The sequence below is a fragment of the Petaurus breviceps genome, unplaced genomic scaffold (genome assembly GCF_028583685.1).
Source record: "Petaurus breviceps papuanus isolate PSGF00001 unplaced genomic scaffold, PetGlider_PUasm1.0 556, whole genome shotgun sequence".
Classification (NCBI taxonomy): Eukaryota; Metazoa; Chordata; class Mammalia; order Diprotodontia; family Petauridae; genus Petaurus; species Petaurus breviceps.
This window is the reverse complement of record NW_027186374.1, coordinates 2,930,413-2,953,382: the sequence shown is the minus strand read 5'-3', so window position 1 is coordinate 2,953,382 and position 22,970 is coordinate 2,930,413. Positions and strand designations below refer to the sequence as shown.

General features: G+C 47.5%; 1 protein-coding gene across 1 annotated transcript in view; it reads left to right on the top strand.

Moving 5' to 3' along the window:
• TRIB2 (tribbles pseudokinase 2) overlaps positions 1–22,584 on the top strand; it is a 34,308-nt gene extending 11,724 nt beyond the window's left edge. The window contains exon 3 of the mRNA XM_069102793.1: positions 19,923–22,584. Coding sequence (XP_068958894.1) covers positions 19,923–20,391 — 469 coding nt within the window. The 3' untranslated portion in view covers positions 20,392–22,584. The remainder of the gene's footprint in view (positions 1–19,922) is intronic.
• Positions 22,585–22,970: the final 386 nt, after the last annotated feature.

Genomic DNA, 22,970 nt, shown 5'->3' with positions numbered 1-22,970 from the left:
AGAGAGAGAGAGAGAGAGAGAGAGAGAGAGAGAGAGAGAGAGAGAGAGAGAGAGAGAGAGAGAGAGAGAGCAGCTAGGTGGTACAGTTGACAGAGTACCAGGCCTGGAGTCAGAAAGACCTGAGTTCAAATTCAGCCACACATACTTACTAGCTGTGTGCCCCATTGCAAGTCACTTAACCTTGTTTGCCTCAATTTCCTCATCTGTAAAATGGGGTTAAATAATAGCACCTGCCTTCCAGGAAGGTAGTGAAGATCAAATGAGATGGTAATTAAGAAACACTTCACATAGTACTTGGTTCCATGTAAATGTTAGCTATTATTATTAATTATTTTTTTCAGGAACCTGATAGAGTTCTCTGACTGGGGTGGATGCTTGGTGAGTGTTGAAATGAGTGCAATGGGAATGTCACCTTCCTGGGTGCCAGGCATCCCCTCAGTCCAGTGCAAAGAATGACCTGATTCCTACCTTCCTCCAGTGTGTGTGCTAGGGTAGGAGATGAGAAAGGACTAGTGAAATATGTTCTCTTAACTGGGGTGCCAGCAGCCATGGAGGTGCTGAATGAATGAATTTTGGATGAATCGATGAATAAATGAATAATTCAGTTATCAGCTGCTTAACATCATAAAATTGGAAGGGACTTGATACAGTGTCCAGGCCAGGGCCCTCTGTCTGTGTGTCAGGCCATTATCATGTTTGGCTTCTCTCCAGTGTGCAGGCCAGGACCCTCTGTGTGTCAGGCCCTCATACCATTGCTTAAAAACAACCTTCCACTCTGTCCTGGAATACATCCAGTCATTGAGAAGCCCCTCCTTTATATGACATATGACTGAGATTTTGGAGGAAAACTCTTCATTGCTAAGAAGGCTGTGTTTTGTTCTCCTCCTATGTTGCTCTCCTGTCTGTCTCCCTGTACAGTCACTGAGTCACAGGGTTGGTTGGGACCTCAGAGCCCATCTTCCCCCTTCCTTCCCCCTCCCCCACAGTAGGCCTGCAAGTGACCAGCTGGAATGGAGGCCTCCAAGGAGGGGAGCCCACCCCTCTTGTCAAATTTGCATATTTGCCACCTGCCTTCCCTCATGCCCCTGGTTCTCTCTTCTGGTGCCCAACAGGACGAGGCTAATCCCTAGGGTAGTTCTAATTGCCCTCCTTTAAGGAACCCCTTTTCACGTCTTAGAAACATTGATCATGACCATTGTAAAGGGACCCAGGTTTAGAGTAGAAGCAGACTGGGGTTGGCGTCAGAGGACATGGGTTCAAATCTTGACACTTTTACCTGTGAGACCTTTGGTATATCAATTCCTCTGGGCCTCAGTTTCCTGTTTTGAAAAATGAGAAGTTGGACTGTATGATCACTATGGAGCCTCCTGGCCCTAATGTGATATGATCTCGGGTGCTTTCTAGCATCTCTGTTCTAAGGCCCTTTCTAGCTCTCATAGTCTGTGTTCTAAGGTCTGTTCCAGCTCTGACACTGCATGTTCTAGAAGGCCACACCTGTGTTGTATGTTGTCACTCTCATTGGCCTGAAAATTCCTTCCAGGCAGGGATTACTTTTTGCCCTTTTTCACGTCCCTGTGCTGTGCTCATCACAAAGTAGATGCTGGATGAATCCTTCTCCTCTCTTCCTGCTCTGCCAGCCATTCTCAGGTTCTCTCAGTTCTGATGTTCTGGGTGTCAAGGTCCCAGCTGGCCCTGGTCTCAGATCACACGAACTTGTGTCCTCATATCCAGACATCTGACAATCCACATTCACAGGACTCTCCCTCTCTGTTGTTTTGCCTAATACCTGCCTGGGGACAATCTGCAAATGACATCTGTTCCTAGTGACCCTAATACTCACCACTATATATAGACCCTGCAGTGGCTAATGCTGTCTTTTCATTTCCTCTCCAGATTAATGTGGGAAACTTAAGACATTGGGGAAAATGGGCCAGTGAAAGGCCTTGCCTGTCTCAGAAGGCTCTCGGGCTGAGCTAGAGCTGGGATCTTCCATAAGATTCCTTCTCAGGGTGTGCTCCCACTGGCTTTTTGGAGGGACTGTGGGTTGTATTAGAAAGCAGGAGTGTGTCTCAATAGTTACCAGCCGTCATGCATAGTGGGCAGGCCTGGACAAGAGCTGCCCACCCATCGCATCAGTGCTGGGGAAACCCCACTGGAGAACCTCTAGAACTGGCTATTGGGCCACCCTCATGGCCCCTTTTAGCATCTGCTAGGCCCTAGAAGAAGTTACAAGGCTCACTGGTATTCTAAGAGGCTAACTGCTCTGAGTCAGGACCTGGCTTCAGATCCTGATGCTGACAGTACAGCTGTCACATCACCTCTTGGGAGGATCAGCTTTCTGATCTGTAAAATGGGAATGAAAATACCTGTATTCTAAGCCAGGAAGGCATTTTGTTTCCTTAATGAATTTGAGGAATTCAGCAATAGCAAATATTTTTAAATATCTACTATGCTGAAGCAACTTTGAGCAAGAATCTATTTTTTTTTTATTTTTGCTTTTTGGAGGGCAGTTGGGGTTAAGTTACTTGCTCGAGGTCACATGTGTAGTTGTGTGTTTGTGTGTGTGTGTGTGTTAAGTGTCTGAGGCTGGATTTAAACTCATGTCCTCATGACTCCAGGGCTGGTGCTCTATTTATTGCACCACCTAGCCACTCCTGAACAAGCATCTCTTAAATGACTAGTCTGTGCAAAGTACCAAAAATTCCAGGGTGATCACACGCCATCTCAGGACATGTGGAATGTCAGTTACCTCTCCAGCCCAGCCTCTGTCACTAGCTTGCTGGGACCTTAGACTAGTCTCAGCCTCTCTGGACCTACATTTCCTCACCTGTAAAATCCAAGTTAGTTTATTCAAGTGACAGATCTCTGCCAGGGGGACATGCAAAGATTTCAAGATGCTCCCTGCCCTCTTGGAAATAATATTCTAATAGAATTGCTCATAGAACCTCAGTATGGTAGTGGTAAAGAAAAACATTTATTCAGGGCTGACTATGTGCCAGAAATGGGAAGGAGAGTTCAAAGGCACTAAGTCCTTCCTGACTGGACTAGAATCTCATAGGAACAAGAGTCTAAGGTTTTCCAGGTGCCTGCCTTAGTGGCCCTCCCATCCAAACCCTCCCCCCACCCTGCATTTGTTAGATGAGGGAGCCGAAGCCCTGGCATCCCAAAGCTAGTATGTCACAGGGTTTGTGTCCACATGTTCTTCCCACATTCTCCTTTCCCCCAATAGGCTCATCCATCTTCAAAAGGAAGAAGGTCATCCATTTGTTTTTCAGATGAGGGAGGTCGAGTTTATTCTTTGAGCTCACATGGGTAGCAAGTGCCAAAGCCAGGATGAGCTGGCTGATAAGTGGGCATAAGATTTTGCTACTTCTCATTGCGCTTGCAGACAGCTTTGATACTGATCTGAGGATGATGATTCGCAATCTCCTGAACAATCATCCCAGCAGCCTCCTCAGAAAGAACAAGCAAGAGGTCAGTCTGCTGTGCACTGCTGGGGATGCCACCATCTCGGTTCCTTTTCTAGCTCTCCAGTGATCGTCCCTTGCACAACGCAGATCAGGATGATGTCAGGAATCTAAGTCAAGTTCACTGGCCTCTAGTTTGGAGGATGTTTGCTTCTTCTTCTAAAAAAAGAGATGTTGACACTTTTGTTCTTTATTCACTTCTCCCATTGTCTTTACTTTTCTGACACCATGCATTACTGGGCATGGGTACTGGGGCAGGTGTAGACTGAACTTCCAGACTAAGCAATGACAAATGCATCAGAGAGATGCAATCAAAGTGTGTTGTGAGGCCTGAGGTAGAAGGTCACAGCTACAGAGGGAGTCGCTGAGGCTGTTTCAAGGAGGAAGCCACATTGGAGTTGGGCCAGGGTGATTTGCCAGGAGCTCAACAGTCAGAGATGGGGGAAGGGAGATTCCAAGGGGGCACAAGGCAGGCGTTGATAAGTACATATGGAAGGTATTAGGGGGTCATTTTTGCCAAAGTATTGCACAAGTGGTGGAAAATAGTATGAAATAAGGTTGGGATAACAAAGTCTGCTGCTGTAGCCTGTGGGGTCTTGAGAGACAACTAAGGAGTCAGGACTTTACTTGTAGGGCATTGGAGAGGTCCTGAAGGACAGGATTTGAGTGAGGGGTACATAAGGAAGATCCGTCTGGTAGTCCTGTGAAAGATGGAGAGGAGCAGGGAGAGAGGAGAGCCAGGAAGACCTGTGAGAAGGCTTGGGAGTAGTGAGGAAGCAGAGTGAAGCAGAGGAGGGGCGTGAGGCTTGGCATCACAGAGAAGAGTTCAAATCCTGACTCTGGCACTTCTAGTTGTATGAGCAAGTCCCAAGCCTGTTTCCTCATTCTCAAATCAGGCCAATAATACCTGTAGCCCTCAGCTCATAGTGTTGCATGGATCAGATCCTACATTTGGCTACTCTTATCATCCGAGTTGAAGTGGGTGTAAAGTGAGCTGTCCGGACTGTGCATAAGCACCAATAATATCCTCTCAAGTCCTGATACTTCTGAGTCTGAGTCAGGAAAGGAACATTGTTGCTTGGTCTATATTGCATCAGGTCATAGATCTGAAGGTCCTTCGTGCCCCATGAAATCCTGGACTTGGCTGTTGTTAGACAAGAGGTGCCATATGTGTCAGTCCGTCAGTCAACCAGCATTTGTTAGGCATCTACTTGTGTCAGACCCTGAAACAATGTCTGCTCTCAGTGACCTTACCTCTTAAAGGGCAGTGAATGCCCTGGAACACTGGAGGACAAGAAGGAGTGAGATGAGCTCCTCTGCTGTTCTTCCCTCAGCTCCTAGAACCACAGAAACTCACTGAGGAATAGTTGCCCAACCTCACACCTCAAACAGGAATCCCCTCTCTATCTTTCCTGTTAGGGAATTATTCACCTTATGCTAGACCCCTTGAGAGATGGGGAACTCTCTACCTACCCCAGCAAGCCTTTTAATGGTCAGAGCTCAAATTAGTAAGAATTTCAAAGCTGCCTCTTTGGCACCTCCACTTATCATTGGAAGAAGAACTAGGCAAATCCCTCTTTCTCATGATAATTCTAATGTTTCTGAAAGACAATGATCTTGTTTCTCTCCCCCCCCCCCTCCCCCCCCCCCCCAAAGTTCTGTTCTCCTGGCTAAATAGGCATCTCTAATTCCTTGCAAAATCTCTCCACAGTAGGTGCTTCTGATGGCAGTGCTTGGCACAAGTTTATTCTGCTGCTCTCTCTGGAGGACAGTCCCTCACTCTGGGATTGCTTGTGTCTGCAGGGTTACAGGCAAACACATTTCCAGCTCAATCCTTAGTTTGTTCTTCAAAGATAGCCTCAGTCACTTTTTTCACTTTCTCCCAGCTGCCCTCTCTCCCCCCACCCTAGGGCTCAGGAGATACATTTTATTTACTTTGGATAGATTTACATATGTACATATTGTCTCTTTCTCTAAGCTCCTCCAGGGCTAAGAATGTTTCATATTTGTCATTGTATCCTTGGTGCTTAATACAGTGCTACTAAAAAACAGTGCCTTAAAACAAACAAACAGACAAAAAAAAAAAAAAACAGGTGCTTAAGAAATGCTTGTTAATTAATTGATTGATTGATAGAAGTAAATTTCCTAGGGGCAACATGGTGACAAAAGGAAGAATAACAGTCTAGCAATCTAGGACACCCACGTGAATTCTTTCCCGCTTTAGACGATTCCTCAGTTGTGTGACCTTGCTTTGTCTCTTTCCCTTCTCTGGACCTCATTTTCCTGATCTGTTAGATGGAGCTGATAGAACTGCCACAGTCTTTTACTCAGGCTCATTGAAAGAACAGTACTTTGTAAACCGTAAGGCACCTTGGAGCAGCACTCATAAGGGAAAGAATGTTGGATTTCGAATCCGGAGGCTATGCATTTAAATCCTACATCTGACACAGGGCAAGTCACTTAACTTCTCAGTTTGCTCACTTTAAACTGGAGGTGATAATAAATGTTCCAAGGTTGCTGGGAGGAGCAAATAAGATGACTTTGCAAGATGCCTTGAATATTTTAAATCAGTATTTGAATGAGAACGCGAAATATCATTTATTATTTACAATCTATAGCTGCCCAATGATGGAATGGAGTGTTTCTAAATGTAGTGAGTCCCTCATCACTGCAGGTATCCAAGCAGAATGTGGGTGAGCACTTGGTAGGGCTGTTGTAGGCAAGGTTTCAGTTTGACATAGTAAGACCATTTGAGTATTTTTTTTTTCTCTGAAGTTCTGTGAAACAGTGATCTCACGGCTCCCTCACTGGGCTGTCACTAATAAGCACCCGACTCCCCAATCCTTCAGATAGCCTGGTGTGTTTCTTTGGCCTCCGAGGAAAAGGACAAGTGTATGAAGCTTTTACCAGGGGCAGGGCCTCCTCCTCCTTGTTTAGAAGATCTTAACTGCTCCCTCTGGAATGGGGGGGGGGATCAGTCATTGTCACATACTGTCCCTAGCCCTTTAACTCCCCAAAGTGAGTCAGCTGGAAGGTGATGAACAGGAGAAACAAGACTGTGTCCTAAGGCCTAAGTAAGGTGGACGATAAAGCTTTCCAGAGATCAAACCCCTGGGTAGGAGCCTTTAATGGTCCCTTATGTGAAGGAAACATGCTATGGGCTACAAAGCCTCATTTCACTTGGTCCTTACCACACCCTAGGGAGCATCAGTCAGGCAGCAGACAGACCATGGATGTTTATCTTCTGTTTGTCAGGGACTGGCCTAGGTCCTGGGGACCCAGAGAGGAAGAACAAAAAAAAGGGGCAGTCCCTCACCCCCAGATAAGAAAAGTGAAGTCAAGGGAAGATGGTTAGGATCCCAGATTTTAAACTGTAACATACTATTGATGCCATCTCATCCAACCAACCCATTTCCTGGGGTAAGAGGGGGTGGGAAGGTGAGGGGTTTGCTCATAGTCACACAGCTTGTGAGCCTTGAGGGGGAATTCGAGCCCAGGCTTTCTGAACCCAGAACCAGGGCTCTTTCTATGGCCCCTAGAAGATGTCCAAAGTCCCTATGTCACACTCGAATCCAGGCCCCATTCTTCCCCCCTCACCTCTGTCCCCAAGCATTACTTGACTAATCATTAGCAGTGTTTTATAAGGCATTAAAGTTACAACACGCTTTGCATATATTATCTCATTCCATCTTCATGGCGCCCCTCTGAGGTAGGTCCCAAAGCTTTATTATCCTAATTTTACAGGTGAACTAGAGACAGCAAGGTAGAACAGTGGGTAGAGCTCCAGGCCTGGCCTCAGGAAGGTGAGTTCAAATCCAGCCTCAGACACTTAATAGTGTGATACTGGGGAATTCATAGCCTCAGTTTCCCCAACTACAAAATGGGGATAATAAAATCATTACCTTTCAGGTGGTTGTAAGGAACAAATGTGACAATAATTATAAAGTGCTTGCTACAGAGTGAATGCTATCTAAATACTACTTGCTATTACTATTATTATTTACTGTTTAGAAGAGGGAACTAGGGCTCTGAGGAGTTCAAGGATTTTCTCATGGTCACATAGCTACCACATGGCAGAGAATGGGCACCTCTCTTCTTGCTCTTCCCATGGGGCCAAGCAGACCTGGCATACTCTCCCCTTTCCCATGAGGTTTCTTCAGAGGTTTAAAAACAATGACACCCCTTGCCGCCCCCCCCCACTCCCCCCACCCCAAGTCCCTACTCCAAGTCTCCTTGATTAGGCTAAACAAGGCTTACTTAGAAGTGCCCCTGCCACCCCTACCCCAGGCTCTTTTTTTCCTCCCTCCCTCCCTATTAAGGTGACAGAGTGAACAAATTCCACGTCTTTCTGACTCCAAGCCCAGCATTCTCTCTGCCACATCCCATTGGCCGCCCACCCCGATCAGCATGGCTCAGCACCTTCCAAGCTGTGTAACAGTGGAGAAGGCTCTCGGCCACTCTGTTTCCTTTCTGCAGGATGGGGTTAATCATCCTCTGTGACCTACCTCACACAGGCTCTATAACAATGGACCTACATCTCCTCAGAGGCTTGCCCATTGTGTGAGTTAATAAAAGGACTGCATTAAGTAAGAGAGAGTTAAGGCCTGAGCCTGACTGGAAATGATTTCCTTGGTTTCCACAGTGACTTCCCAATGTATATAACGTAGCATAGGATGGTGACCTTGAGCAAAGGACACCGTTTCCATTTCAGAGCAGATTTCCCAATTTATGAAAGAAGCAAACAGGCCTGGGTGACTGCTAAAGCCTGTTCCAGGCCTGGCAACCTCCAAGCCATCAGCAGTCTAGGACTTGAAGGGACCCTCCAGCCCATCCAGGCCTATTGGATCATTTTTCAGGCCATAGGTTCCTCCCTAAGAGATAGATCTGGAAGGAGCCTCAGCGGTCAGCTTGTCTGGCCCTTTCACCGTATCTGTGAGACTCAGGCATCCAGAAAGTTTTGAGTGATTTGGCCAAGGAAATATATGTGGTTATCAAACTCAGAATTTTAACTCAGACACTGATTCCAAATCTAGTGATCTGCCCATTGCCCTATTAGTGTATTACACTTTCTTACACCAGTAGAACTGCTCCATTATTCCAAGATGGAATCATCTCAAGACACCAGAGTTAGAAGGAGCTGAAGGAAGAGGCAACAATGATTTCTCTTAGACCAGCCCCTTCTTGAAAAGCTCCTGTGCCCCAGAGGTCTTGGGAGCAGGGCAGGAGTGGGAAAAGAATTGCTCCTGCGATAGCTGTTTGATAGAGATAGATGTAGTGGAATGGGCATGAAGACCTGAGTTCAAATCCTGCCTCAGACACTTAGTAGTTGTGGGATGCAGGGTCCTCTTTGTGTGGCCCCAGGCACTCTGGAAGCCCAGAAGAGGTGGAAAAAGTGCTGATCTGTGTTTGGGGAGGGCTCCCTCTCCCACTGCAGCCCCAGGGCTGCCCAGAAGAGTCCAGCAGCACTTGGGCTTCTCCTGGTGTCTGTCTTGCCCTGCTCCCTCCCGAGCCCTGCCGCCCTGTAGGTGCCTGCCAGGTGCTCAGATAGAAACCTCAGTGGTCCTGGGTTCAGGGGCTGCTCACACCTGCAGGGCCCTTCATCAGGAATTGTATTCAGGGAATTCACATCCAGGTTACAGTTTGATCCAGATGGTGTCTGAAGTCTGTTTACACTCTGACTCTGTGATTTTCCTTCCCTCAACTTACAGAGAGTAGAGAAAGACACCAACCCATTGATCATAGATACACAGATCTGTAAAGTTCTTTGAAATCCTTAAACTGCAATCTGAAAGTTTGTTGTTATTTTTGTTGTTTTATGACAAGTTGGAAGAGATTTGGAACCTCAGGCCAGCCTAGTTCAGCTATATTCTGCCCTGGACTGAGCACTCTTGGAGGACAATGTCTAGTTCTTACCCCAAACCAAGTTCTAGCTTAACTCTTTGATGCTATTTCCCCATCTATAAAGTAGAGGGAGCAATCATACTTCTGAGAGCCATTCCAGCTGGGGGATTCCAGGATGCTCTGGACCTTCTACCTGCATCACCACAACCCTGATGGTCTGAGGTCACCTTCTGCCCCCGGCCTTGCTGAGATCACATGAATGCTGGAGAGGGAGAGAACAGACACTTTTATTTTTCTCTTCAGCCAGATTTTATCAAATAATTGAATCCTTGTCATTCTTGTAATAGACCTTGACCCTTCTGAGAGAGAGCAAGGGATTACTGCTCTGCCTAGGAGGCGAAATCGCCAGAATTTCCATGACATTTCTTCACACTGGAGCCTGGCTCTCATCCTGGCCAAATGGTGCTTCTGCCTGAGCCTTTGCTTCACCATGGTTGGGTCTCCTACCCACTCCTGTTATCCAGATTCGACTGGGTCCTCACCTCAGAAGGGCTGCCTTTCATTCTATCCTGATTTACTCTCTGTTACCCAGTTTCTGGCAGCTATGCCAAATCTCTGCCAGCCTCCAGAAGCATCCCCAACTGGCCCCCTCAGCCCTCCCAGAATTACAGAATTCAGGAGGTAGAGGCTAGCAGCCATCTAGCTCAAACCAAAGGCATCTCCACTATAAAATATAAAGAGGACCGCTCTGCCCCCAGAAAGGGTTCTGTTTCCTCTGCTTGTAGACCTCCAGTGAGGGCGAGTCCACCACCTCTTGGGGCAGCTCCTTCTTTAACATGCCTTGGAATTGTGGCAAAGATTTTTCTGGTTATCAGCCTAAATTGGGATCTTTGCAACTTGTACCCATTCTCCTAGTTTTGTCTGCCTAGCAGAAGAAATTGAACCCATATAATTGAACCCTTAAGATACTTAAAGATCACTAACATATCACCCTGCGTCTTCTCTAGATCAATAGCCCCCTTACTTCAAAATTCTCACAGAGGCCTGTGTCTCCTGTGCTACTGAGGAAATCAAGGCCTTGAATCCACCCCTCTTCCCTGCTCTGCTCTGCCTCACAGCCCCTTCGAGCTGACCCTCCCTCTCTCTTCTGCTTCAGATGTTGAAGAAGGAGGTGTGCCTTCTCGCTCTACCTCCCATCCCGGTTCCAAGCTCACCTTATCTGTTATTTCATACCTGCCCCCTACCTCTACCAACCTTCATGGTCCATCCTGTTCTTTGTCATTCAGGACTCTTGGCCTGTCCCTTGTAGTGGCTTCTTTCTCCTCCCTTGGCTTTGGTGACAAAAGCCTCTCCCAGTTCCAGTACTGACTGTGTCTTTCCGGTGCATTACCCATCTCCCATCCCTTGCCTTTGTAAGTGTTGCCCAAGGATATTGCTTACAGTATGTTCTCCAGAATTGGCAAGCCATCCCAGAGAATTCAAGGTCCTTGAAGGCAAGGCTTGTCTTGGTTTCCTCATCCCCTCTGTGCTGAGAACAGAGCTTGGCAGCTAATAACTGACTGATAAAAGCTTATTTGGTTATTCCTTTATTCATTCCTTGCTGGACTTGGAGTCACAGGATAACAGCTCTGTTACTGCTGCCTGTGGGGGAGGAGCCCTCCTTGGTCCTCAGTCCTCAGTTTCCATAGCTGCTAAATGAGGGCAGCTGGGGCTCCAGAGCCTCTGAGTGCCTCTAAATATGTGTTCCTCTAATGATCTCATAGCACTTTTAACTTAATAGGATCCTAGGTTTCAAGCCATAAAGGAGCCATCTGTCCAGCCTTCTCATTTCATACACAAGGCAATGAAGGCTCAAAGAGGGGAACTTGATTTTTCCAAGGTCACACAGGTATAGCCATCGAGGTTCGGACCCAGTTCCCCGGCTACCAGTTCTAAGATACTGCCAGATTATTTTCTTGAGAGGTAAATGTTTTAGGATTATCATGTCCATTTTATAGATGATAAAACTGAGCCTGGGGAAAGGCAGTGATTGCCCAGGATGACAGGAAGCCAGGAATAAGAGGAATTTGGGTGTCCTGCCCCCTGCATCCTGAGCTCTTTCTGCCACATGGCAGTAATTCTCATATCTGGGGACTCACCCACTCTGGTTTCTTCAGGGCAAAGGAAGCCTGTGGGTCTTTGGCTAATTTTGAATGAAATTATGAATCACCTGTACTGCTTCTCCCGGAAAAGAGCTATTTTCAGTCACAGGATCCAGTGAAGGGAGGGAGGGAAGGATTAACCAATCCTTTACACCTTCTGGGTTTTAATGATTTATGGAAAAGTGACATGCGCTGCAGCATGTTGGCAGCGTTGGTGGCAGGGTGTAATTTCATTTGTGAAAGGCTTTTGTAATCACAATTGAAGAGGGGAAATCTTATTCCAGGCTCTGTCTTGTGGAGTGCTGTAAACAATCCGGAGAGTACAGGCTGGTGGGGAGGTGTAGATGGGAACCCAGAGAGAGGAAGCGACTTTCCCAAGGACACACAGCTAGTCTTTGGTAGAGCTCTGACTGGAAACCATTCACCCCTTTGGCAGGCATTTATTAAGTGCCTACTGTGTGGCAGGCCCTGGGAATAATTTTTTTTTGGACTAGACCTGAGGTTTCATTGATAACTATCTTCCATTGAGGAAATTCCCTCAACCAGTGCAGAGTGGCAGCTCCCTTGCAGCTGATGGGAGCTGATATTGGTAATTGTAAAACCCTTAGCACATAGTGGGTATTATGTAAATGCATACTCCCTTCTCTTTCTCCTCCATAGGCTTAGAGACTTGCCTAGGACAGTGAGAGGTTCCAAAGAGCAGATTTAGAGGTCTAAGGGCCCTTCAGGGGATGTCTTTTCCATTTTACACACCTGCACAAGGTCACACAGGGAGTAAATGACAAGGGTGGAATTTGAACCCACAACTGCTACCTTTCTGGGCCAAGCTGGGGTTAGAGAGACAAAATAAGAAATAGCCCCTGCTCTCATGGACCTTCCATTCTCCTGGGATAGGAGGTGGCAGTATCCACAGCAAAGTGAATGTAAAATAAGTCCAAAAATGAGCCTGAGTTCCAGCTCGCCTCTGAGCCATGTTTGCTCTGTGACCCTGGGAATGTCATGGAACCTCTCGTGGTCCCTGTGACAACTCTGAAAGTTTCCTTTCTCTCTGTTGGTGAAATCACAGATCTGGGTGAAAATTCCCCAAATGCCAAGTGATTTGTGGCAGATGCTTCTGATGACCCATTGAGTGGATCTTCTGACTTACCTGCATTTGTCATCTTGCTTCTTGAGTCTTTTGTGCTGAAATGAATGACCTCTGTAGTACTGTAGTTTACCAACAGACCCCTCCCTCCACTGGCCTATTGCATAGCTAGGCAGGTAAAATGGGAAAGGACAGTTGATTTGGAGCCAGCAGGTATTGGGTGAGAATTCTGATGTTGTCATTTCATAACTGCATGACCCTGGCTGCTTCATGCCTCAGTTTTCTCATCTGTGAAATGGGAGTGGTTAATGACATTTGCCTTACCTCCCTCTTGTGAGGGGAGTGCTTTGAAAGCTGGGAAGGACTGAGTACATATGTTGCCCTCTTTGGTCCTCCTGGCCTGTGTCCCTGTAAAGAAGGAGCAGTGATTTAATGACCTGGGGTCTTGTAGGCCCTGAACTAAGGGGTCCTAACTCCCCTAAAACTAGACCCCAGAAAACCCGCTCCCTCCCCCAGTCCACTCTGCATTGTGGGGCTCTTTGTGTCTCCATATGTAAAACAGAATGAGTCAAGGTCTGACCAGATAGATTGGGTGTGGGCATCGGGCCCCTTGAGGAGAAATCTGGGAAGAACCATTGGAAGACTCAGCCACATCAATATAGAGACTCATGAGATTGTATGGCCATGAAGGGCAGCGTTTGTAGTGTAGGCCAGGGCGTTTCTCTGCAGTGAGCTCGGGACCTCGTTCTGCATATGAGATGGTCCATGGAAAGTGCGTTGCAAATCTTAAAGCTCTCTGTCTGCCTATATTACAATGCACATATATGTTCATGTATGCACATACAAACACTTATAGTCTCCATATGTGATACACACATGTTGGTGTCAGCCAGCAGGCATTTCTTAAGCTTGCTGGTTAGGCAGTTTGCCAAACCACGAGGGCACAAAGAAAGGCAAAAATCAGCCCTGCCCACAGGAAGCTTCCATGTTGAGGATGATCCCACTGCTCTTCTAGTAAGTTTGTTGATGAAGGAATTCTCCACTCTCCATGCATCTGCTCATGCTGTGCCCCCTGAAATTCCCCATACCTTCAGAGTGCCTTCCTTGCTGCCATCACTTATCACTGTCCTTCATGGCCCAGACTAGTTCTGTCTCCTCCAGAAAGTTTCCCTGCCTGTTTGAACCCAAATTGATACCTTGGGAGTAGAAATCCTAATAAAACCTTAAGCTTGCATAGTGCTTGGTTTTGCAAGAGCCTATTCTAGACTAAACACTGACTTATTGGAGCATCCTGTGAACCCTGTGAACTCAGTGTTTTAGGGGGATGGGGGAAGACACTGAGCTATGTAAGGGTCACGAGTGGGATTTGAACCCAGGTCTTCAAACTCCAAGGCCAGCCCTCTATTGGGAAGATGCTTTCCTTCATATGTGGAATGAAACATGGCCAGTGAGGGAATTTCTTTTGATTGCTTACATTTGGTTAGTTTGGAAGGAAAGAAGGAAGGAAGGAAGGAAGGAAGGAAGGAAGGAAGGAAGGAAGGAAGGAAGGAAGGAAGGAAGGAAGGAAGGAAGGAAGAAGAAAGGAAGGAAGAAGGCAAGAAGGAAGGAAGGGAGGAAGGAAGGAAGGAGGGAAAGGAGGAAGGAAGGAAGGAAGGAAGGAGGAAGAAAGGAAGGAAGAAGGCAAGAAGGAAGGAAGGGAGGAAGGGAGGAAGGAGGGAAAGGAGGAAGGAAGGAAGGGAAGAAGGAAGGAAGGAAGGGAGGAAGGAAGGAAGGAAAGAAGGAAGGAAGGTAGGGAGGGAGGAAGGAAGGAAGGGAGAGAGGAAGGAAGGAAGGAGGGAAGGAAGGAAGAGAGGAAGGAAGGGACGAAGGAAGGGAGGAAGGAGGGAAAGGAGGAAGGAAGGAAGAGAGGAAGGAGGGAAAGGAGGAAAGAAGGGAGGAAGGAAGGAAGGGAGGAAGAAAGGAAGGAAAGAAGGAAGGAAGGTAGGGAGGGAGGAATGAAGGAAGGGAGAGAGGAAGGAAGGAAGGAAGGAAGGGAGGAAGGGAGGAAAGAAGAGAGGAAAGAGAAAGGAAGGAAAGGAGAAGAGGAGAGTATCTGGCTTTACATCCCAGCTGTGATGTTAATAATAACTATGTGCTGTTGATGATATGTCTGTGTAACCTTGAGCAATCCTCGTCACCGGTTTCTTCCTCTGTTAAGGGATAGGGTTGAATTTCAGAACTTCTAAGGCCCCTTCCTGATCCAAAGAAGAAACCTTGGCCTCCCAGACCCGAGAAGAACCTGAGGACATTGAAAAGAGAATGTCAGCAATGCCAGAAGAGCCCTGAGGATGTCAGGCCTAGGAAGGCAGGGTATGCAGGGACCTCAGAGCCCAGGGTGAGATCCAGCTCCTGAGCTCTGCCCCTGCTCCCTTCCTCAGGATCTCCTGGACCCTCTGAGCCCCTTCCCCACAGCCATTTGTGTGCAAGGCATGGAGGAGTGGCCCGCCAACAAGTCCTGCCTTTTGGGGTCCCTGTGAGGTCCCCGTTCAGCCTGGATGCTCTGCATCGGTGAATGGCATATTGATAAGCCTGGAGTGGCTTTGTTTTTCCTGGGTTTCCCTGTCTGTTTCCATGGAGATGGCCACGCATTTCCGTCAGGGCCTCCACCACCCTCTGCCTGAGTCTCTGTGCTTCCATTCACCAGCCATGGGAAGGCATTCACTGGCAGAACCCAAGCCCTCTCCTCCCCCTTCCAGAGCTGTGAGTCAGGGTGGGGGGTGGTGCATGTGTGTGCTATATGTGTGTGGTGTGTGATGTGAGTGTGTATATGTGAGAGTGTGCATGAATGTGTGTGTGTCTGTGTCTCCTTCCACACAGAAGAAAAAGGGAAGCTTTTCTTTTATCAATGACCAGACAAATGGATTTTTCCCCCCGCCTCCTCCTCATTCCCATGCTGTAACTTGAAAGAGGGGCTGGGGGCTTGGTACTAAGGTGGGAACAGGGGCCCTGTGGCATCACGAGCTCCCTGGGCCAGCCCCATCCCAAGGAAGGCTGGGGGCAGTGGGTGGGGCTGTCTTTGGCTTGGGGAGTGAGGGCACAATGTTTCTGGATGCTCACCAGACTCAGAACTTGCATGATGCTGTAATGTCGGGAGTTGGACAGGCTGGCATGGGCAGAATCTTACACTGGTGACTCAGCTTGAAGGGAACCCCCAGCATGTTACCTGAACCTCAGAGGCACTTTAGAACACTGAATGGAAAACCTGACCAGGTAACAGAGAACACTGCCAGGAAGTGACCTCAGAACTCAGACCCTTCAAGCTGAGCATAGAATATCGGAGCTGTATTTGGAATGATGTCATGTTTTGATCTTCTCTGTTCTTGGTTGGTCACTGAATGAAATGGAGAGCACCTATGCTGGTATTTTGAACCTTGGGAAGTTGCCTTTCCTTGGCATGACATTCCATTACAGGGGCCCAGAACATACATGGTCCAGCTGGTAAGACCTTAGAAGACAAAATCATGGCATGTAGAAAATAACGTTTTAGAGCTAAGAGGGCGCTTAGGACCACGGAACCTTAGCACCTAGGGAATGAAATAGCAGATCTAGGAGGGACCACAGAACCTAGAACATAGAATGTCAGAGCAGGAAGGGCCTTGGGACATGGAACATCAGAGCCGGTGGTGTCCAGCCCAGTGTCCGCCCCTCTCCCTTCTGCCCCCCATCCTAAGACCTGAGACAGCTGAGGCCCCCAGAGGGCAGAGGCCTGGCCCAGATCTCATGGCAAGTCAGGCCTGCCATGTGGGTCTCTCACTGCCCAGGCCCCGGGCCCTAGGTGTAGGCCTTTGTTCTACATGTTGAACTTTCTCCTTGGTGCCATTCCTAATGGATTGATGTAAACAAGAACAGGATGTTTGCTAAGCAGGGAAGGGGCAGCATCAGTGACCTCTGAGTGTGAAGCAGGCCCTTCCCCCTCCTCCCTCATGCTCAGTCCTCTCCCTCTTCCTCCTCTCCTCTTGAGCAATAGCAGGCCCAGGAGAGGAGACGGGCTTCCTGCCCAGCAGCAGCTGCCCTAGCAGGGCACTCACAAGAGGCAGTTCCCTGGATCCCTGGCTGTGGCGATCTGGCCATGCGGATGCCCCAGGACCCCTTTGCTCCTCTCTCTGAGTCTTAAAGGGAGAGCTGGGGGAGGAACAGTGTGCCTCGGGAGGGCTTAGAAGGAGGCAAGTAGGGGGAGGAGGTACCGGTTTCAGGGAAAGTTTCCAATAATCACAAGCTGGCTATTTCCATGTATTAATAAGTGCAAGGGATGGGGTTGTCCATTTAGAGCTGGGGGTGGTGGGGTTTAGATCATCCAAACACAGATGGGCACAATCTCAGGATGTAAGAGAAGGAAGGAATTGCCCCAGCAGCTCCTTCCAGCCCTTCCCAGGATTCCCCAGGGAACCTGGCTTCTGCCAGAGGCCCCCAGTGTGGGAGAGCCTGGCCCTCCTGGGGTGGCCCCTTCAGCTCGGGACAGCTCCCCTTCCTCCCAAGTCTCTCCTGACAACCTGGGTTCTTGGCATTCTCTTCCCATTTTCCCGGAGTCTGTCTTCTGTGTCCAAGCACCACAGCCAGTCTCTCCTCCATATAGCCTCATGTGGAGGCCATGAGGTCAGCGACCACCTTGTCCTTTGGAGGGTGAAACAGGCCCTGGTCCTTCAGCGGCTCTGCTGTGACATGGCCCCCAGGCTGTTCATCAGCTTGCTTGTCCTCAGTCAATTAATCAGCCAATGAACATGCATTAAGCTACTGATATTGGAATGCAGCCTTTCTTTCTGGGTCTGTGAGCTTTCTCATTTCTCCTCACAACTGCTTGGTGAGGTCAGTAATACAAATACTGTCCCCATTTATGAAGGAGACTCAGAGATGCTTGCTTTCCCTCTGTGTCCGACCCAGATAGTATGGAGTGGTGGAAAGTGGAGAGTCAGAGGACCAGGATTCAGATCCCGGCTTGCCCCTCAGCACTTATGTGACCTTGTAGGTCACTTCCCCTTAATAGGCCTCACCTTCCTTATTTGTAAAAAGAGGAAGTTTGCCTCCTTGACTTGGAAATCTGCTCCCGCCCCAAATCTAGGGTCCTAGAAAGCTTCTGAGGTAGGATTCTAAGACATTTTCTTCTAACAACAAATCCTGCTCCCTCAGGTGCTCTGCCACCCATGTGACCCTGAGAAAGTCACTGCCCCTCCTCCCTGGGCCACAATTTCTTCACCTAAAAGAATGGAGACAGTAAGTGGCACAAGGCCAGGGATCAGGAAACCTCAAGTTCCAATCTGGCTTCAGTCACATACTAGCTGTGTGACCCTGTCAAATCTCATAACCTCTGTTTGCCTCAGTTTCCTTATCTGTAGAATGGGGATTATAACATCTCCTACTTCCCAGGCTTGTGGTGAGGAGCAAATGAGATGACAAGTGTATGAGTCTTTACACAGTACCTGCCACATAGAAAGTGTTGTGTGAATGTTAGCTGTGATGACTATGATCATTATTTCTCTGTTCCATGGTGGTTGGCTTGAGAATGAGGAATGCCTTCTGCCCTAGAGAGCACAGCAGCCACTGAGGCGCTGGAAGGATTTGGATCCAACTTAACCCATCTGGCTCAGCCCTATTTTTATGGTGTATTTAGCCTGGGGGTGGGGTGGGGCATGGCTATTTGGAGTAGTCTACACCTTCTCTATGCACATAGGTAGACTGATAGACTGAAAGACAGGTATTGGAGAATTTTATATATGTTACAACCACACACACACACAGGCACATGTGTGCAGTAAATCCCACAAGAGCCTAAACAATCATCAAGTTGAGTTCTTTCTTTCTCAGGGAAGGAGACTGAGACCTGAGAACTGGCACAGCTTATCCCCAGACCTGGATCCTAGTTGCTTCCCAGGCAGCACTGAGAGCCAGACCTCTCAGCTCCTAATCCATGCTCCTTCCAGTTCTCAGATCCACCAGGAATGGGCAGGGGTGTGTGGTGCTCATTTTATGTTTAAATGAAATCTTAAGATCATCCATTAACATGTATGTATTAAGTCCCAGCTGTAACCGAGGAATTATGCTGGCTGCTAGGGACACAAAGGAAAAACAAATTAGTCCCAGCTTTCAACTAGTTTACTTTCAATTAGGAAGGCAACTTGTGTGTGTGTGTGTGTGTGCGTGTGTAGATATGCATACAGGCATGTGTATGCACATATAACTTTGTATGTGGGTATTGAGGTATCTATATATGTGTATACACACAGAGTCTGTATTTAAGCCTTTATATTAGGGAGGCAAGATGCATGCATACATATGTGTATGGATGAATGTATACATGTATATACATACATATGCATATATAATTTCATGTATATATATAAATACATATATCTAGAGTTATATCTATATACTCTATGATATATTTAAGCATGTGTTGTGTGTATACACTTAAATGCTTACGGACTTGTCAAGCTTAGGTTGACAACCAGGGTTTCTTCCCTGGGGCTCAGTTTCCTCATCTGTAAAAGGAGGCGCTTGAACTGGTTGGTCTCTGAGGTCTCTTGAAGGTCTAGATCTGGGATCTCATGCCCCAATCCCCACCTATGTCCATGCTTTGTTCCTATCTTATTCCTGTAGCTGTATATTCTGATTTCTGGTTGTGTCTCCTTTGGGATGTTCCCATCACCTTGCTGTGGCTTGTCCATGACCTTCCCCTACAACTCCTCCCTCCAGAGTTAGAATGACCTCTGAAATTGTCCATTCTTTGAGGGCAGCGAGTGTTCTAAGAGCACTTCTTGTTATGCTCTTCTGTGCTCAAAGGGTCCTTCCCATCTGCCATTCTCTTGTCTTACTTCCTAAGGTCCCTCCTCTCTCTAACAGTCTGTATCCTGTGTTCTAGAGCTCCTTCCAGCTGTGACACATTCCAGTTCAAACATCATATGTTCTAAAGTTCTCTTTATTTGATCATTCTTTATTGTAAGGGCATATTTTACCACTGATAGCACTTGTCTGAAGTTTTCCAGTGACATTTTCTTCTCTGATGTTTTATGTTCCAAATTCCTTTCCTTTCTGATATTCTCTGTCCTAGGTTTACCCTTCTCTGTTCTAAGGCTCTTCTGTGCTATGACATTCCCTGCTCTCAAGTCCCCCCACACTCTGATGTTCTAGAATGGCTTGTATTATGTTGTCCTGAACCACTCTATTTATTAAGCAAGAGGTCACAGTTGGAATGTATTCATTCTAGTCCTTCAGTTATGGGTTCACTGGGGATGACACTGTAGCCAACGCTTGTGATTTCTTTCCTTTTCTTTTCTTTTTCCACCCTTTTCATCCCGTTTCTCTCTTTGGAGGCTGGCACTCACATCTCTGCCTGTTTTCTTTCCCTTCTCTCTGTAGGACCAGAGTGAAGCTTGAGAGCCTGGAAGATGCGTACATTTTACGCGGCGGTGATGATTCTTTGTCTGACAAGCATGGCTGCCCCGCCTACGTGAGCCCGGAGATCCTGAACACCAACGGCAGCTACTCTGGCAAAGCCGCGGACGTTTGGAGCCTTGGCGTCATGCTCTACACAATGCTGGTGGGACGCTACCCTTTTCATGACATTGAGCCCAGTTCTCTCTTCAGTAAGATCCGACGTGGCCAGTTCAACATTCCAGAGACTCTGTCCCCCAAGGCTAAATGCCTTATCCGTAGCATCCTGAGGCGGGAGCCCTCCGAGCGGCTGACCTCACAGGAAATTCTGGACCATCCTTGGTTTTCAACAGATTTTAACGTCTCCAATTCGGGATATGGTGCTAAGGAAGTATCTGACCAGTTGGTGCCGGATGTGAACATGGAGGAAGATTTGGACCCTTTTTTTAATTGAGCACACTTACAGACTCAGTGTTTAGAAGGTACGCGAGTCACATGAAGGATCCCTTCTTGACTGAGTTCTACCACCCCCTACATTGGTCTAGCTTGGTAGCAAAAGAGGGACACACTCACAAGCTGCTGGGTGCAAGGAAGGAAGATCCTCCGTGTGAGAGCTGCCCTACCCCACCACATGTAGCATGGGGGGATAACGGAGACTGGGCTGGGGTGGGCCAGGGCAGAACTCTGCTATAGGAGCAAAGGCAGTAGGGAGAGGGTGTGACTCCCCTCGACGTACCTTGGCTCCAAGGAGAAGGCACATGTCAACTCTCAATTCCAGGGGCAGCTCTTGACCACTCTAATTTCTGTTTTGATTTGCAGATATCAGTGGGATAGAAACTTTCTTTTTTCCTTTTTTTTGCCTCAGACACACATCTTGGCATCGCACTGTTAGTATTTAATTCCTTGTCATTGATTCAGGGAAGGGACGATTGGCTGACGATTTTTACTTTTCAAGAACACAAACCAACCTGTCTGATAACTAAACAGGACTCTCTAGAACACAAAACAAAAGCCGGTGCAAAATGGTCTGGCATGTGAAAAGTGGGTGCTACAGTCAAACCCAGGAAGAGTGCAGCTCACATCTGATCTGTTTCTTCTGAGTCAACTTGTTAATATTCTTGTCGGGAGTTGACATAAGAGTGCTTCGTGCCCCTCCTGGGGAAGGGTCTCTCCTTCAGCAAACCCTTCTTTTTTGTGTTGAGTGGGTTGTCACAGGAAGCTATTGGGACTCCAAAATTCCAGCAGCATTACTGCTACAAGAGCTAATTATTTGTTTTTAACAGAAAAAGAGAGGGACATTAGGAAATAAGGCTAGAGAAATGGAATGCCATCTTGTTGTAGATGGAATAGGTTGGGAACACAAGCTTCACTGTTTGCCATGCTTGTTACTAGCAAATGGGCAGAGAGAACAGGACACTGTTAAGTCACCGTGTGACTTTGATCCAGTCCTGTCTCTTCTCTCAGTCTCAATTTCTTCCTCCATAAAACAAGAGGGTGATTGCTCAAGTCCCTTCCAACTCTGCCATCCTAGGTTCCAGGTTCCCTTCTGGCTCTCACATTGGACTCTTCTGTGATTACTAGTGTTGGGTTTTGACACAACAGCATCACAACTGGTTGGCCCCAGGGTAAAATCCAGGATCATTTCAGAGAGGATCCCAGCCCTGGCTGAGCTGATCTGCTGCCCCACTGGAATGGGGAGTGTTAATTAGTTTGTGGCTTCTGATTTAGAACAGCAGCCCGCCATCTTCACACTCAACAGAGAGGAAAGATGCACCTTCATTTTGTATTGTATGGTCTGGAATCTATTTATTAAGGAAAAAGTCACAGTTGTGATAGATGAATGCCAGTGTGTCAGTGACGGGTTCACCGGGATGACACGTTCCATGCTGTAGCTGACAACGATCCTTTTATGTTTGTTTCTTCCTCCATTTGGGTATTTGTCCCTGAAATGACTGTTTCTTTGGCTTTCCTAGGTAGCTAGCTTTCTTTGATTTCGCCTGGCAGATCCCCGCTTTCTCTTGCTGTATGATAAGGAACTCCCCTGGCCTCCCTCCGTCTTTGTGTTTCCAGTACGTACCTCTTTGTTGGGATTTGATTGCTTGTGTGTGTGTGTGTGTGTGTGTGTTTGTGTGTGTGTGTGCTTTGTGAAATGGTCACATTTTCTGGGTAGGTAACACGCGGACTCTCTAGGATGTAAATGTTCCTTGAATTTGTGTTTCGTTAGAGTATGTGGCATGCACATGTAGATGCTTGGATGCCCCCAACCTGCCCAGCAGGATATAATACGGTCACACTCGCAAGACAACTGTTCCCAGGAGACAGAGCTGCCGCCAACCTGCCCTCGATTTCATTTTGGTCACTGAGACTCTAAAGGAGGATTGTTTTATTTTATTTTATTTTATTTTTTACACTCTGAAGATGGTGCTGTGTCAAGAAGGACCTTTATTTCCCCTGTTTGTTTGTCTGTCTGATTTCTCCCTCCCTCTCCCCCTCCCTTGCCTCATTTCTTTTTAAGTCCCTTGTAGGAAGAAAGATCGGTGATGTGCATGGCGGGGCTCTCCACCCTCTGGTGCTTTGTCACGGATTTCGATTTCATGTTTTTGTCCTAATCTCTTCAATAAATAAAATTGTGCATATTTAACTAAAAGCCATGGACTAGGCTGAACGGCTCCATTCTCTTCCTGCCATTCTCACAGGCTCACATCCCCACCTGGCTATGTTATGGTTTCGTCATCTGTCAGAGGTTTGTTCCTGTATCCCCAATGCCTCCTAACACAGTGTCCTAGAAGGCTTTTGATAAAGACATGTTGAAAATGACGGGTTCATAGGAGCCCAGAGCTAGAGAGAAGCTCAGAAGCTGATTTGACCATGCAAAGCCCCTCTCTGTCCCTCAACAAATGGTCGTCCAGTCTTGACTTGGAGGTATCCAGTGGAGGGCATCTCCCTGCCTCCTGAAGCAGCCTTGCTGCTTCGGAGTCTGACATCAAGTCTACATCTACCCCTTGACAGCTTCTGCCCATTACTCCAAATTAT